Source organism: Lathyrus oleraceus, chromosome 7, assembly GCF_024323335.1.
Source record: "Lathyrus oleraceus cultivar Zhongwan6 chromosome 7, CAAS_Psat_ZW6_1.0, whole genome shotgun sequence".
Lineage (NCBI taxonomy): Eukaryota > Viridiplantae > Streptophyta > Magnoliopsida > Fabales > Fabaceae > Lathyrus > Lathyrus oleraceus.
In genome coordinates this window covers 421,669,569-421,685,606 of record NC_066585.1, presented here as the reverse complement: position 1 = coordinate 421,685,606, position 16,038 = coordinate 421,669,569, and the positions used below count along the sequence as shown (strand labels likewise).

General features: G+C 38.2%; 1 protein-coding gene and 1 non-coding gene across 2 annotated transcripts; both read left to right on the top strand.

Annotated features, from left to right (window-relative positions):
- The first annotated feature begins 11,322 nt into the window (after positions 1–11,322).
- On the top strand, positions 11,323–11,429 carry LOC127109889 (small nucleolar RNA R71). The gene has a single exon (XR_007797135.1). It is a non-coding gene; the product is annotated as a small nucleolar RNA R71 (small nucleolar RNA).
- Positions 11,430–14,620: 3,191 nt separating this feature from the next.
- LOC127104151 (uncharacterized) lies at positions 14,621–15,745 on the top strand. Its single transcript, XM_051041354.1, has 2 exons — positions 14,621–14,683; positions 14,792–15,745. Exons 1-2 carry the CDS (start codon positions 14,621–14,623, stop codon positions 15,743–15,745), a joined length of 1,017 nt encoding a protein of 338 aa, XP_050897311.1.
- The last annotated feature ends 293 nt before the right edge of the window (positions 15,746–16,038 follow it).

Here is a 16,038-nt window from a genome sequence, read left to right as displayed (position 1 = left end):
GAAGCCTAGCAATCCTATGGGGAGACGATCACACCACACAAAAACATATAGCATAAAGTAAACACACCAACAAGGGGGTTCAAACATACATGGGTAGGGCTTTAGTCAAGAGGGGTCATATCAACCTCGACAAACAAGCCATGGAAAGGTAATCAAATGGGCTCTTAACCACTGACATTGAACGTCAGGGTGAGCAGATCAAAAGGGTAATGAGGATAAGACCTCATAGCTCTTAACCCTGGATGGGGTGACCTCATGACAAAGCGTGGGGGTTCAGAAAGATGGAACCCTCTCCACTGACTGACCGGACAAAAGATCTTGGGCTTTTGTTCTGAAGCATCGACACGTAGTGCGAGCATAAAGAACGACACACTGAATAACAGGGGATTGACTACTAATCCCTTTTATCCGTCAATTGTCTCTTCGTGGAGGTCTTTAGCACTGGTGCCTCCTCTTGGAGGTCTTTGGGCACAAAAGTAAACACACAAAAACATTGCCTCCTATCGAGGTCTTCCAGCTAAGAAAGCGGTAAAATGTTGGAAAGATGTAAAAGGGATCAAGAGATCTACCACACGGATAAAGATCCGAAGTAACAGAAACTAAAGAAACAAGAAACCCAGAGATCTCTCAGGCTGATTGAAGAGGTTGATTGATTTTGAAATGTAACGGTTAGGGTTTGCAATGCAACAGTTAGGGTTTGTGTGAGATGGAAGTGAAAAGTGTGTGAGTCAGAGTGAAAAGTGTGAGAGTCAGAGTGAAAAGTGTTTTTTCAGTGTGTATGGAGGCTGCTCGAATTAGGGTTTTCCTCCAATGAATTCTTAGAATTTATACTCTGATTTTCGTGGCTTGGTGGGCTCAAATGACGGAAATCCAAGTCCATGATTTTTTGGTATATCAGTAAACTCGCTAGGCGAGTCAGGTAGCGAAGCGTTCGCTAGGCGAGCACTCAGCGAGGTTTCAGCGAACACTCCCAGACTTGGATAAAAACATAGCTAGCACTTACTCGCTAGGCGAGCCTCCAACGAACAGGTAGCGAGCAATTCCAGTAGCAACAACATCAAGGTTCGCCGGAGCAAAGAGGGAAGCGTGGGCTTCGCCTAGCGAAGGATTGCTCGCCTAGCGAGCATGATAGTTCAGGAACAGACCTTTGTTCCTTTAAGATGAATGTTTTTAATGATGAATAGACCCCATTTGAACATGTTGGAAGTATCTCAAGTCATTCCCTAGCCATTTGACCCTCAGTTGACCAACAGTTGACTTTCGACTTCACAGTTGAATTTTGAACTGTACTGAGCCCAATAAGCTTGATCCTTTAAAGAAAAACCTCTGAAAATGAAACCCTAGCTCCCAAGAGTTCTACACAACATCCATAAGACTTTCAAACCAAGAATGCACCTCAATCCCTGAGGAATCCTACTTTGACTTTGATACCTAGATAAATACAAGCTTCTTGGAAGACAAACTCTTGGAGCCAATTCTGATTGGCATGATGAAATGCAATATGAAATGTTAAATGACCTAAAATGAATGCATGAATGAGGAGGGCAAATTTGAGGTGCTACACACGTACATATATCAAATCAAATACATAAAAGATATTCTGAAGAAATTCGACATGTAAGAAAGTAAACCAGCCAAGACTCTTATGCATCCTACTTGCATTCTGGAGAAAGAAGAGGTAAGTCAAAAGGTTTGTCAGAAACTTTATCGTGGTATGATAGGTTCCCTCCTCTATCTGACTGCTACGCATTTATATATATTATTTAGCGTATGTATTTGTGCTAGATTCTAGTCAGATCCAAGGGAATCTCATGTAATTGCTGTTAAGAGAATCCATAGGTATCTGAAAGGAACACCTAACCTTGGCATGATGTATAAGAAAACATTAGAGTATATTCTTTATGGGTACTATGATGCAGATTATGCTGGAGACAAGTTGGAACGCAAAAGCACATCTGGGAACTGTTAGTTTCTGGGAGGAAACCTTATCTCATGGGTAAACAAAAGATAATCAACCATTGCACTGTCAATTGTAGAAGCAGAATAGATTTCAGTTTCACTGTGCAGCACTCAGATGCTTTGAATGAAGAACCAGCTTGAGGACTTTCAAGTTTATGAGAGAACATCCCTATCTTTTGTGACAATAATGTTGTTATATGTTTAAGTAAGAATCCAATTTTATATTCCAGAGCGAAACACGTAGAAACTAAACATCATTTTATCAGAGACTATGTTCAGAAAGGGATAATCATGTTAAAATTCATAGATACAGACCATCAATGGGATGATATCTTTACAAAACCCTTAGTTGAAGATAGATTTCTTGTCATTCTGAAACATTTAAATAAGGCAGATTGCTCAGAATGAATCTGAACATGTGTCTATCCTCTCTAATGTTGAAATAGACTCTGATTTAAACATATATTGTGTACGCATTTTTGGTTTTGATACTTCTACAAGTTAGATGTCATCTAGATTAGAAACCTTCTAAGTCAGAAACCTATTAGTATTCTTGACTCCAAAAACAATCAACATGTGCTCTCTCAAACATATGGCCTTGGATCTTCTAGACAACTGTCTAGCTCAGAACTCAAGAGCCAAACTTTTGAGATCCCCTCAAGCAGTGTGCATATTTTTGAGATCTAAACCATCATTAGCTGCATTTAATTCTCCCCATGATTATCAACTTAGATTTCAGCAATCATAATTACTTTTGTTCCCTTTTTAATCTAACGTTATCGTTTTGCATGTGTTTTGAATTTGTATATATATTACCATGACTCCCACATTCACACTTTTCACTCTCACAACTTACACAAACCCTTGTTCTCATTTCTCTGCAACTTCAACTTCTTGCAACTTCATCTCCTTCAATAATAGCAACATGAGTCCTCAACAAGAACAAGTGTATGAATACTCACAAGAAATGCATGATGATGAGCAACAGGTTGAATCTCCACGGCAAGTTACAACCCAGACTACATCGCCTTCAACAACCTCGTATCAAGAACCTCATGTTCTTGATCCTCCTCCTCACATCAATCTTGTCACACCATTTGAAAAATTAGAAGTGTTCTGTGAACTTTTGGTTGATTTCGATAACCTTAAAAAGAATGGTTTAGACTTAATTTAGGAGCTGGAAAACCAAGGGTGGGCAAACTACTTCAAAAGTCTCTATGGTCCAGTCTACACATTCCTGGTGAAGGAATTCTGGAGGTTCGCTGACTGCGATGATCACTACATCGTATCTTACATTTTGGGCGTCAAGACTGTAATCAAAGAGAAGTCTATTGCCAAACTTCTGGACATGGAAACAGTAGGGGAAGAAGCATATACAACATCAACCCTAGGGAAAAGTATATGTCCCAGGAAGTTATCCCTACCATTTTTACTCAGAACCCAGAAGGAAGAACTTCAAAGAACAAAGAACTTCACCAAAATCTAAGAGTTTGGTTGAAGATCGTTCTGGGTAAAATCCATCATCGTCCAACTTCCAGCTCCTCTGACTGCATCAATACGAATCAGAAGTGCATTCTGTACTGTTTGCACAAAGGGCTGAAGTTGAATCTTCCCTCCCTCCTCTTCAAGTATCTGAGGGACTCCATCAGAGATACCAAAAACAACATGAAGCCTAGAAATTACATCCCTCCGGGGAGATTAATTTTTGATGTTCTGATAGAGAGTGGGTTGGTGGACCACCTCATCTCTCTCAATATGATAGAAGTCATCACGGTGGACGCGGGGAAGCCTTTGAACACAAAGAATCTGAAGAGCATAGGGTTAATTGACAAAGGCAGAGTCAAACCCATAATGGACACCTCATGGGAGCCTAAGGGAGATATCAAATGGGATGTATCTCTTCTCCAAGATCGACCCCCCCATAGGTAATTGCCTGTTATATTCAGGATCTCGAAGCCTAAGGGATAGATATTTCTGGGTTCAACTTGGATTGGATACCAGATCAGCCACCGAGTTTCATGAAGAGGAAGAGAGAGCCCTCTGAGAAGAAGAAGATGACTCTGAAGTTGGGCGAATCTTCAGCATCTTAGAAGCAACTTGTGCCTCTGAGCTCATTAGCATCATGTAAGTCCCCCATCTCATAAGCTCTTTTAGTTTTTGGTTCTAGCCAAATCCTCTCTTATCTACCTCAACCACCTCTCATCATCTCTCCTTCTGAACTAACCATTTCCATACCCATTCTTTCTGAACCTTAAACTTCTAAACCCCACACTTCTGAACCAAACATATCTTCACCTCCACTACCATAATTCAACCTCATAAATACTTCAATCCCCGTATCTGATGCCATCTTTCTAAACAAACCCATATCACCTCCCTCTTCTACCCCTAGTACCCCACCCTACTATGACTTAACCTCTAACTCTGAACATCCATACATCCCTGACCCAACCTCCCCAACTCTTGCACAACTTCAGGCCACAACTGAATATGAACAGACTCAGTCTGTACCAGAATCCTCTGAACCCAAACCTCCACCATCTGCACCCACGTCAGAACCTTTTGAAACCATTCCACCTTCTTCTGAACCCATCTCTGAACCTTTTGAAACCATTCCACCTTCTTCTGAACCCATCTCTGAACCTTAAGGACCAATCCACAATCCCTCTGAACCCACCTTTCAACCATCTAAACCTGACCTCACCTTTCCCACCATCGATGATGTATTTCCCAAGTTCCAAGAGAACTCTGCCTCGAGACTCGGGCAACTATCTGAAGAATCTAAGCTCAGTGATAATCCTTCTGAAAGTAAGGACTCACTAGAACAGATTTCTCAGGTGGATGACATTTGAGGTCTTTAAGCTAAAGGGACTTTCTAAGCAAGTCATAAATGACTACGTCATAGGTGCTGAAGAAAGGCTAAAGGTGCGTCTAGCGCGGGTAGCTACTGAAAGGGCCAAGAAAGAAGTTGAAGAGAGAGTTATTGTTGAAGTTGCTGCTATAGAAGAAGTTGAGAAAGCTACTGCTGCAGAATTTAAAGCTGAAGAAGCTACTCACATAATTGCAGAAGAAGTTGCGAATTCATCTGAGGTTGCTCTGACTCGATGTGATTCATCAATATATGATCTAGCTCCTCTGGTTCTCAAAACTCTAGAAGAGTTACAGAAAGAACAATAACTGGTCAGAGCCAGACTTGACCAGCAAGATCAAGTCAACTCCAACATTTAGAACCTTCTTGTTTAGCTACTTCAGAGGATGTCTCCTCCTCAAAACCCTTAGGCACTCTAGGATTTTATTTGCTTGTAATTTTCTAACAATTTTTGCCTCTGTGGCCCCTTTTCCTCTGAATCTCTTTGCATTGTATCTCTCTTTCTCTCTTATAATTGAAATTGTGCTTTCTATGAAATTATCATTTATGTTTTTTATTAGCTTTTTGAGTCTGACAAAAGGGGGAGAAGTGAATAGTAGCCTTTATGATGAAATAATATATCTAACTCTCAGAATGCAATGCTCACATTCTAACATTAAAAATCAATTGCACAATCGAAGTGTTTTACAGGATCTATCTAAATAAGGAAAAATGAATCAATATCTGAGAAACAAATAAAAATAAGACAAGTAACCTAAGAAGATCTGGTAAGAAACTCTCTACCCCAGAACCTCTTTCTGATACAAATATCTTTAAAAAAATTCTAAGTATCAGACTCAGGGGGAGATTGCTAATCTCAGGGGGAGTTATAATTTATCTGACTCTGATTCATTTAATTATGTATCTCTGTAAAGTACCATTGTTTCATCAAAAGTCAGAGTTTTGTCATCATCAAAAAGGGGGAGATTATTAGAACAAGATTTTGTTTCTGCAATATATCTCTAAGTTTTGATGATAACAAAGAATGAAACAATTTGGTACCTTAATAATTTTCTCTAAGTGTTCAGGTTTCTAAGGAAAAATGAATCTGAGAAAAGTAATATATGGCATCTGACACATTCCAGAAAAGCTAGTCCAACATGGAGAAATCAGAACTGACTCTGAATAAGAACACTTCTAAGAAGAAATCACATACAAAATCCGATGTTACAGTTCAAATCTGATATCTGAATACTCTACATTTTATGACTTTGCAAGGCAACAATAGAAGACACTCTTTCTGAAGACTATTCTAGCTAAACATCTGAAGTTTATTTGAAAGAATATATCTGAAGACTATTCAAGAAACTATCCGAAGACTGTTTAAGAGAATCTCTAAAGACTGCAAGCTTCTGATAAAAAAAACTCTGACTCCACTCACTCTGATTCACGCTCAACAATCATCTAACTCACCAAATCAGAATTAATCAATAAGTATTCTAACTATAGTACAAATCTCTATATGGAAATTATGGATTATGTTCCAAGACTGCTATGAAAAAGACAAAAAAGTTAATACCATTAATTCCCATAGTTGGCAAGAAATCTCCCTTGATTTCCCTCCAACGGTATCATCTCAAAGTACTATATAAAGGCCTCATCACAACATACTGAAGGAAACAATTCTACAATACACTTCATATCTATAATACTCACCATTTTTCATTGTTCGTAATTGTGTTTACACTACTTACCTAGAAGAACTAAGGCAAACACCTGTATTTCTCTAAAATTGTTGATATTCCTCAAGTGACTTGTTTAAGAATGTAAACTTGAGAGGGCTAAGAGATTGTTAAACTCTTAGACGTTTTTGTAATCTATTGAGATTAGTGGATTAAGTCCTTATAGAAGGAAAAATCACCTTGGCCGGGTGGACTGGAGTAGCTTTATTTTTCAAGCGAACCAGGATAAACTTCTTATGTTGTTAGCATTTACATTTGTGTGTGTAGTGTTGCTAAAAGTTTTTATTACTGTGAGAAAAATTCAAACCCCCCTTTCTTGTTTTTCTCTACCTTCATTTACAACCCAATAGGCTTTGTGTTCTATTTCTACAGGCAAGTGTCAGGATTTCCCGCAAACCAGTTTAAAGGGTATGGTCCTTATGGGTGTCTTATAGGCTGTCAGATAGGCCCACAAAGCCTTTTGTAGTTTTGATGACCAATCTTTTATAGATATAGCAACTGTCTTTTCTAATATTTGTTTAATTTACCTATTGGAAACTTCATCTTGGACACTTGTCTTTGGATGATAAAGGGTTTCTATTCGAGGCTTGACTCCATACTTAATTAACCATTTTTCAAATATTCTCAAGATGAAGTGAGATCCACCATCGCTGATGGCGAGTCTTGGGACACCAAATCTAAGAAAGATAATATTCTTGAACATTTTGATCACGCTCGTGCATCATTTGTAGGGGAAGCGATAGCTTCGATCCATTTTGACATGTAATCTATTGTGACAAGTATGAATTTATTTCCTAAGGATGGCAGAAAAGGGCCCATGAAATCAATTCACCACACGTTAAAGACTTCCACTTCCAGGATGTTTTTCAAATGCATCTCTTCGCGTCAGGAGATGTTCCTAGTGCGCTGGAACCGGTCATATTTTACGACTGCGACATGAACATCTTTTTATAAGTGAAGATAATAAATGCCTAATTGAAGAATTTTCATAACTGTTTTTGACGTGCCAACGTGCCCTTCATAGGGGTCATCATGGTAGTGGGTAATTATGTTATCAACCTCTTCTTTAGGGGAGCAACAACGAAAATTATCGTCTGTACCTCTTTTGAAAAAGAGGGATTCATCCCAATAATACTATTTAAGGTTATGGAAAATTTTCTTTTTCTGTTGGTAAGTTAATTTAGGGGGTAGTACTCCTGCCTCTAGGTAGTTAACAAAGTTAGCATACCATGGAGTTGTGGATTATGCTAATGTAATTTCCACTTCTTCTTTGTTTTCATTATCGGAGTTATCCCCTTCAAAGGAATTGTTGAGTTAGGAGAAACTGGGTGTGTCGTTTTCTAAATGAGCTATAAGTCTGTCATAAGGGAAATCGTCATTAATTTGAACTTGTTCGGACTTGACATTGTCCAATATAGAAAGGTGGTATGCTACCATGTTTTGTGTTCCCTTTTTGTCCCGTATTTCTAAGTCGAACTCTTGTAGAAGTAAAATCGACCTAAGGAGTACTGTTTTAGCGTATTCCTTACTTAGTAAATACCGAATAGTTGTGTGGTCCGTATAGATGATTATTTTGGCTCCTACTAAGTAGGAACAAAATTTATCAATTACAAACACCACAGCTAAAAACTCTTTTTCAGTGGTGGCATAATTCATTTGAGTTGTATCTAAAGTTCTACTAGCGTAGTATATGACATGTAACTTTTTTTCCTTCCTTTGACCTAAGACAACTCCTACCGCATAATCACTTGCATCGCACATGATTTCAAATGGTTGACTTTAATCTTGAGGTTGCATAATATGCGCAGAAATCAAAGCTTGTTTTAGCAGTTGAAAGGCTTCTAAACACTTTTCGTCAAAGATGAATTCAAAGTATTTCATTAAAAGGTCGGTCAGTGGTTTTGTGATTTTAGAGAAATCTTTAATGAAACGTCGATAGAAACTGGTGTGTCCTGTGAAACTTCGTATTTCTCTAACTGTTTTGGGCAGTTGAAGGTTCCCAATTACTTAAATTTTAGCCTTATCCAAGGATTACTCCTTGTCTAGCCATAAAATGGATTTTTCCCAATTGAGCACTAGGTTTACCTTTACGCATCTTTCTAAAACCATCTCTAAATTAATGAGACAACTTTCGAAACTTTGCTCGCACATTGAGAAACCATCCATGACGACTTCCATGATGTCATCAAGAAAATATTCAAATATCACCATCATGCATCTCAGGAAAGTAACAGGAGTGTTGTATAATTTGAATGTCATTCATCGGTAGGCGAACGTTCCATAGGGACAAGTGAAAGTGGCCTTCTCTTAGTCGTCAGGATGGATTGGGATTTGAAAGAATTCTGAGTATCCGTTTAAGTAACAAAAATGAGAATGCCTAGCTTAATGCTCACGGATTTGGTCAATGAAGGGCAAAGAGAAATGGTATTTACGTGTGGCTTTGTTTAATTTTCTATAGTATATGCACATTCTCCATCCTGTTTCTACTTGTTTTGCTACAACTTTTCCTTTCTCATTTTTTATTACTGTAACACCTCTTTTATTAGGTACGACATGCACTAGGATAACCCATTGACTATCGGATATCGGGTATATGATTCCAGCTTCTAATAGTTTTAACACTTCCTTCCTGACTACATCACTCATGATATGGTTAATCCTCCTATGGTGTTCTCTAGAGGTTTCGGAGTCCTCTTCTAACATGATTTGGTGCATATAAATAGAATGAACGATTCCTTTTAAGTCAGAGATGTTATATACCAATACTGCATGATATTTCCTTAAGACAACCAATAGTCGTTCAGTCTCATCTGGGACAAGTTCTGCATTGACTATCACTGGGCAATCAAGTTCCTTATCTAGAAATTCGTATCTTAGGTTTTTAGGTAACACTCTAAGTTCTATGGATGGTTGTTTTGGTCCATGCATGTGATCAGGGGTAAGCACAAGTCATTCTCTTAAGTTGTCGCCCATATATGGTTCACGCCACTAATGATTTTCTAATATAGGTGGTGTCGGAATTTTTAAGACTTTTGTATCTGGAGGTGTTTCTTTCTCGAATTCCTTTATGCACTCATCAATTATGTCTATAAAATAACAAGTGTCATCTATAGTTGGTGCTTTTATAAACTTAGAAAGAATGAACTCAAATTTCTCTTCTCCTACTTCAAAAGTTAGATTTCCTCTCTTTACATCTATTATTACCCTTGCAGTAGCTAAAAATGGTCTTCTTAACAGAATCGAGATACTCGAATCTTCTTTAATGTCCATTACTATAAAATCCATAGGAATATACAGTTGACCAATTCTGACAGGGACGTTTTATAGAATACCTACAGGATATTTGACTGAGCGATTAACTAATTGTAATGATATTCTAGTAGGTTTAAGGTTTCTAAGGTTCAGTCTTTCACTAATCGATTGGGTCATTAGACTAACATTGGCTCCTAAATCTCAAAGTGCCTTATCTATGCCAAACTTGCCTATTACACAAGGGATAATAAAACTCCATGGGTCTTTAAGTTTTGGTGGCATCTTGTTTTGTATTATGGCAATACACTCTTCAGTAAGCTTTATTGTACTATCATCATCTAACTTCCTCTTATTAGATAAGATTTCCTTAAGGAATTTAGCATAAGTAGGCATTTGGGTTATGGCTTCTAAGAAAGGTATAGTTATATTGAGTTGTTTTAACATCTTAACAAATTTCTTGAATTGACATTCAATTTTTTACTTTATTGGCCTTTGTGGAAACGAAACGAGTGGTTGATATGGAGGTGGTGGAACATAACGTTTCTTTTGGACCTCTTTCTCTTTAGGTTCTGATTTATTTGTCTTTTTTGGATCTCCTACAGGGTTATCGTCAATTACTCTTTCTGGTTCCTTGTTTATCTCATCATGTTTTCTAACCATGATCGGGTTTTTATCTCTTGGATCAACCGGGTCATCCAATTATGTTCCACTTTGCAATGTGATTGTGTTGGCGTTCCCTTTTGGGTTTGGTTGTGGTTGGTTAGGAAACACGCCAGTGGGGGCATCAGTAGCTGCTTGTTGTTGTGCCACTTGAGATGATTGTGTCTATATAATTTTGTTATGTGTGGCTAAAACGTCTACCTTATTTGCCAACTATTTCACCAACTTATTGTTATGAATGTTTTGATTCATAAATTCCCTATATTGTTGAGTCTAAGATGCAAAGAGGTTTTCCATCATTATTTAGAGATTCGACTTTTTGGGCACTTGAGGAGCATCAGGTGCTACCTTTTGAAAACTAGATGGTGGTTGATTGGGAGAAAATAACATGATGTTATTCTTGTAAGAGAAATTAGGGTGATTCCTCCAACCTGGGAAGTAATATTTGAGTATAGGTTCCCTTGGGCATAATTTACTTGGTCAGATGGGATTCCGGCCAATAGATGATATTCATAGGTGATATGTCAAAGAACTCCACATATATAACAGTTTGGAGTTATCGCAGCTACGGTAGCTGTAGGAGTTATGTTTAACCTTTCGATCTTTTGAGAAAGGGCGTATACTTTGGCACTAACATGGTTTATGCCATTAACTTCATATACGCCTCTCTTTGTTTGGGACTTCTCCACATGAGTTCATTAACTTCCCCATTGGTAATGATTTTGTGCCATGTTCTCAATGAGCTAATAAACTTCCTGGAAGAGTTTATCCATCAATGCCCCTCCAGCTGCAGTGTTTATGGTTAGTCTTATGTTGTACAAGAGACCATTGTAGAAAGTGTGGATTATTAACCATTGTTCTAGGCCATGATATGGACAGAGTCTCATCATGTCCTTGTATCTTTCCTATGCTTTAAAAAGTGATTCTCAATCCTTTTGTCTAAACCCATTAATTTGGCTCCTTAGCATCACAGTCTTGCTAGGTGGGAGATATCGGGCTAAGAAGGCTTTCGTTAATTCATTCCATGTTGTGATGGAGTTTGAGGATAGAGACTAGAGCCAAGATCTAGCTCTATCTCTTAAAGATAATGGGAAAAGACAAAGTCTTATTGCTTCTGGATTGACACCATTAGCTTTTCTCGTGTTCGTGTACTATACAAACACTGATAAATGAAGGTTGGGATCCTCGCTAGGATTTCCTGAGAATTGGTTTTATTGCACAATTTGCAACAAAGAGGGTTTCAACTCGAAATTGTGTGCCTCGATAGTAGGGGGTGCAATACTTGAGTGTGGCTCCTCTTGGGACGGAGCAACATAGTCCCTGAGAGGACATTTTTGGTTTATAACCATATCTGAGTCTGGGATATTGATAACATTGAAATACACTGCGTATTCGACTTGGATTGCACATGCTTATTAGGTTTTTATTGTGATTTTCTTGTGTTATGTTTGCTTTTTGTCCTATTTTCAAGTATTTTGCCCTACAAGAGCCTTTTGTGAAGAAATGAAGCCAAACGAGCAAGAAATATAAGTTTTTATGGAAAATTATACACATGACGTCCAGCATGGCGGCTGCCAAGAGGGGTGCCATGACGTGTAAGCTGTCAACCAGTGGTAACTGCCACGTTCCCATGACCCTTTCATTTTGTTCACATGGCGGGCACCATGGTGGGGATGGCGGGCGCCATCTTTGTTGGCATGTTCCCACTAAGGATAGTTGGAGGGCAGCTTTGTCTTTTCCTAGCTTTTCAGAATCTCTATAAATAGGCATCTTCATTTCACTAAAAGGCATCCAACTTAGTTTACAACACTAAGCCTAAAGTTCACCATTGTAAAAGCGATAATTCGTCACATCGGGGGGTTATCGCACTTGAGTTGTAGTTAGGTTGGAGCACGGTACAAACAATCTTTTCGCCATTTTACTTTTCAATCAAATTTTACTTTCCAGTCAAGTTTACTTTCCAGCGTACCAGATTAAAGTCTCCGATTTGGAGCAGGTTTCTTATTCAAGTTTATTTGCATTTACGTTTTATCTATCTTGCATGCTTTACTTTATTTACTTGCCTGTCTTGCTTTTACCTACTTATTTATTAACTTACACATTTTATTTACCTATTCTTTTAAACATGATTAATTCTGCTATGTTGATTTCTATTTTCATGTTTGGATAAATCTTTAAAGGTTAGGATGTAAGGATCGGGTTTAAAATGATACTCCATAATTTATACCTATAGAAATGCTTTAGGGGTTGTTTTGATTTTAACACAAGTTTTCAGCACTTATTTTGATCGATAACTACGAAAGTAGAGCCGAAATATAGTTGGGTAAGATCGAAAGCCGTCCAACTCTTAAAGATAAACTTGGTTAGTTTAAACTGGTCAAAAGTAGCGAAAGCACTCTGTCCGGTTAACTATGAATTTTTTAACACTATTAGAAAACGATTTTGAAACTATTTTCGGACGCGTTTGTAGGTTTAAAATCTGATCCTTAAGCGAAAGCCATGGATATCTTTTAAGTTAAACTTTCCAAATAAAAATCACTTTTTAACTAAGTCAAGAATTAAATTTCTTAAAAATAGGTTTACTAGTTTAACGCAACAAGCACCCTTCATAAGTGACAATGAAGGGCATTAATTAGAGAGTAAAGTTGGTTCTGAATACGCGAAAGCGACAGTTCCTATTAAATTAATTCTTCTCGAAGTAGAAAATATTGCCCCATAAGTAGTTCCATTTAGAAACAATTGGAGTATTTCCTAACTAATGTGAATTACATTCGAGCCTGCATTTTTTATCTGAATTTACTTACTTCATTATTTCCTTTTCTGTGTACATGAATCTACTTATTTGATTTGCCTTAGATAGACACTGGAACAATAGAAATCGATAGATTCACAATTTGGTCTATGTGGGAACGATAATCTTTTGTACTACTTTAACGTGTTCCGTATACTTGCGGATAGAAAGCGCACACCCATCAAGTTTTTGGCGCCGCTGCCGGGGACCAATTACGTCAGATTTTCGTACCCTACTGTAACGCCATCTAGGCTGAGGCCCTGTTAGCAGGTAAATGCGAAAAACTCACTGTACCGGAAGTTTAGAGGATCCAATAGCAGAACCAGAGCAATACGCTCGCGCACGTCGTTTGCTCCAAAGAATTAGGAGAGCAATGGCCGAAGATCAAAACCGAAGACCACTTAAGGAATTCTCCTAACCTTCTAAAGAAGAACCCAGTTCTAGTATAGTAAACTCGGCTATTCCTGCTAATAATTTTGAATTAAAACCCTTTTTATTACAACTAGTACAACAAAACTAATTCGCGGGTCTCGCTACAGAGAACCCAAATCAACATTTAAAAGTTTTTATCCAATTAGCTAATATGTTAAAGACCAACGGTGCTTCGCCTGAGGAAATTCGTCTAAGACTATTCCCGTTTTCCCTCAGAGATAGAGCACGGTCTTGGTTAGATTCCCTTCCGGCTAACTCGATAACTACTTGGGAAGACCTCGGGAGAGTGTTCCTTGCAAGATCAGGGTGAATCACTTTTTGAAGCTTAGGAAAGATATAAAGAACTACTAAGAGCTTGTCCATAACATGCCCTAGAACAATGGTTGATTATTCACACCTTTTATAATGGACTTCACTATAACACAAAGATGTCCATCGACGCTGCCGTTGGTGGTGCTCTGATGAACAAACCTTATCACGACGCTTGCACTCTCATCGAACATATGGCACAAAACCATTACCAATGGGAGTCAGAACGAGCATCAGTGGAGAAAAGGGAACCAAAGGAGGAATACATGAGGTAAATTGTATGGACATGATGAAAGCTAAAATGGATGCTTTAGCCCTGAAGGTTGAACACATGTCTTGAAATCCTACAGCTGTAGTAGTTGTAGATTATGAAATCTGTGGAACCAAAGGACATCTTGCACCAGAATGAAATCTGTTAACTGAATCAAACTCAGGCCATGTCAATTATACCCAAGGAAACCCATTTTTGAACACTTACAACCCTGGATGGAGGAATCACCCAAACTTCTCTTATAAAAACAATAACACTATTCAAACCCCTTCACCTCAAAGACAACCAGGTTATAAGCTCAAAGACCAGTCCAACCTATGTAGGTCGTTCCTCAAAAGCCAAACCTTGAGAGAATCATGGAGAACTTCATTTCGGCCCAAACTCGGCAAAACAAAGAGTTCATAAACCAAGATATTCATGTAAATGAACTGATCACACAATTAGGAACTAAGGTTGATTCGATAATCACTCACAATAAGATGCTTGAAACCCAAATATCATAAATAGCACAACAACAAGCCCCCCAGGCCACACCTAAAGGGCAATTTCCTGGACAACCTCAACCCAACCCTCGAGGGCAAGCTAACGTTGTTACCCTACAAAGTGGGACCACTTATGACGAACCTGTAAAACCAGCCTTGAGTGGATCAGAGGCTTCTAAGAAAAACGTTGTGTCTACAGATGAAGTAGAGGAACTAGAGGGACAAAAATACCAGGAAGTGAAAGATAATGGAGAAGATAAAGATAAAGTTTATGTTCCACCCTCTCCTTATAAACCACCAATTCCATACCCGCAAAGACTTAAACAGACCAAAATTGATAACCAATATAAAAAGTTTATAAAGGTGATCGAGAAACTCCATGTAGAAATCCCATTCACCGAAGCCATCACCCAGATACCATCTTTTTCTAAATTCCTTAAAGACATCTTGACCAACAAACGTAGGCTTGATGATCCCAAACCTTTAGTGTGCAACTCCATTGCTGAGAATAAACTTTCTAAGAAGGAGAAAGATCCCAGAAGCTTTTCCATACCTTGTATTTTAGGGAATCATGTTATAGACAAAGCATTCCTAGACTTGGGGGCAAGCGTAAGCTTAATGCCTTTAGCAGTTTGTAGAAGGTTAAACCTAGGAGAATCGCAACCGACTAAGATGTCTCTTCAATTAGCCGATGGATCTGAAAAATATCCAATAGGCATATTAGAAGACATCCCAGTTAGAATTGGCCAACTTTATATCCCAACTAATTTAGTGGTAATGGAAATTAAAGAAGACGACGAAATCCCAATCCTCTTTGGTAGACCTTTCTTATCAATAGCGGGAGCCATAATAGATGTTAAAAGAGGAAAATTAACTTTTGAAGTAGGCGATGAAAAGATAGAATTTATACTTTCCAAATTCCTAATGGCACCAGTCATAGAGGACTCATGTTATGCCATCGATATCATTGATGAATGCATAAGGGAGCAAGATCAATGAGGACCTCCCGAGACAATGAAATTTCCCTCGACTCCCATAAGAGAAGACGATGGAATTGGAATGGAGCCTTACACGGATGACATCCTTTATGAATGCTTAACACTTACCCTGAACCATATTCCATGTCCTAAGAAACCATCTATAGAACTTAAGGAACTACCCAAGAATTTAAGATATGAGTTTTTAGATGAAGAACTAAATCGCCCCATTATAGTGAGCGCCACCTTGAATGAAGATGAAATGAATCAAATTTTAGATATCTTACGAAAGTATCCCTCATCTTTAGGATATAA

Excerpts from the sequence above, each read along its gene's own strand:
- LOC127104151 (XM_051041354.1), top strand. The coding sequence starts at position 14,621 with ATGGAGAACTTCATTTCGGCCCAAACTCGGCAAAACAAAGAGTTCATA. Across the intron at positions 14,684-14,791 it reads TCATAAACCAAGATATTCAT|GCCACACCTAAAGGGCAATT; the intron begins GTAAATGAACTG and ends CAAGCCCCCCAG.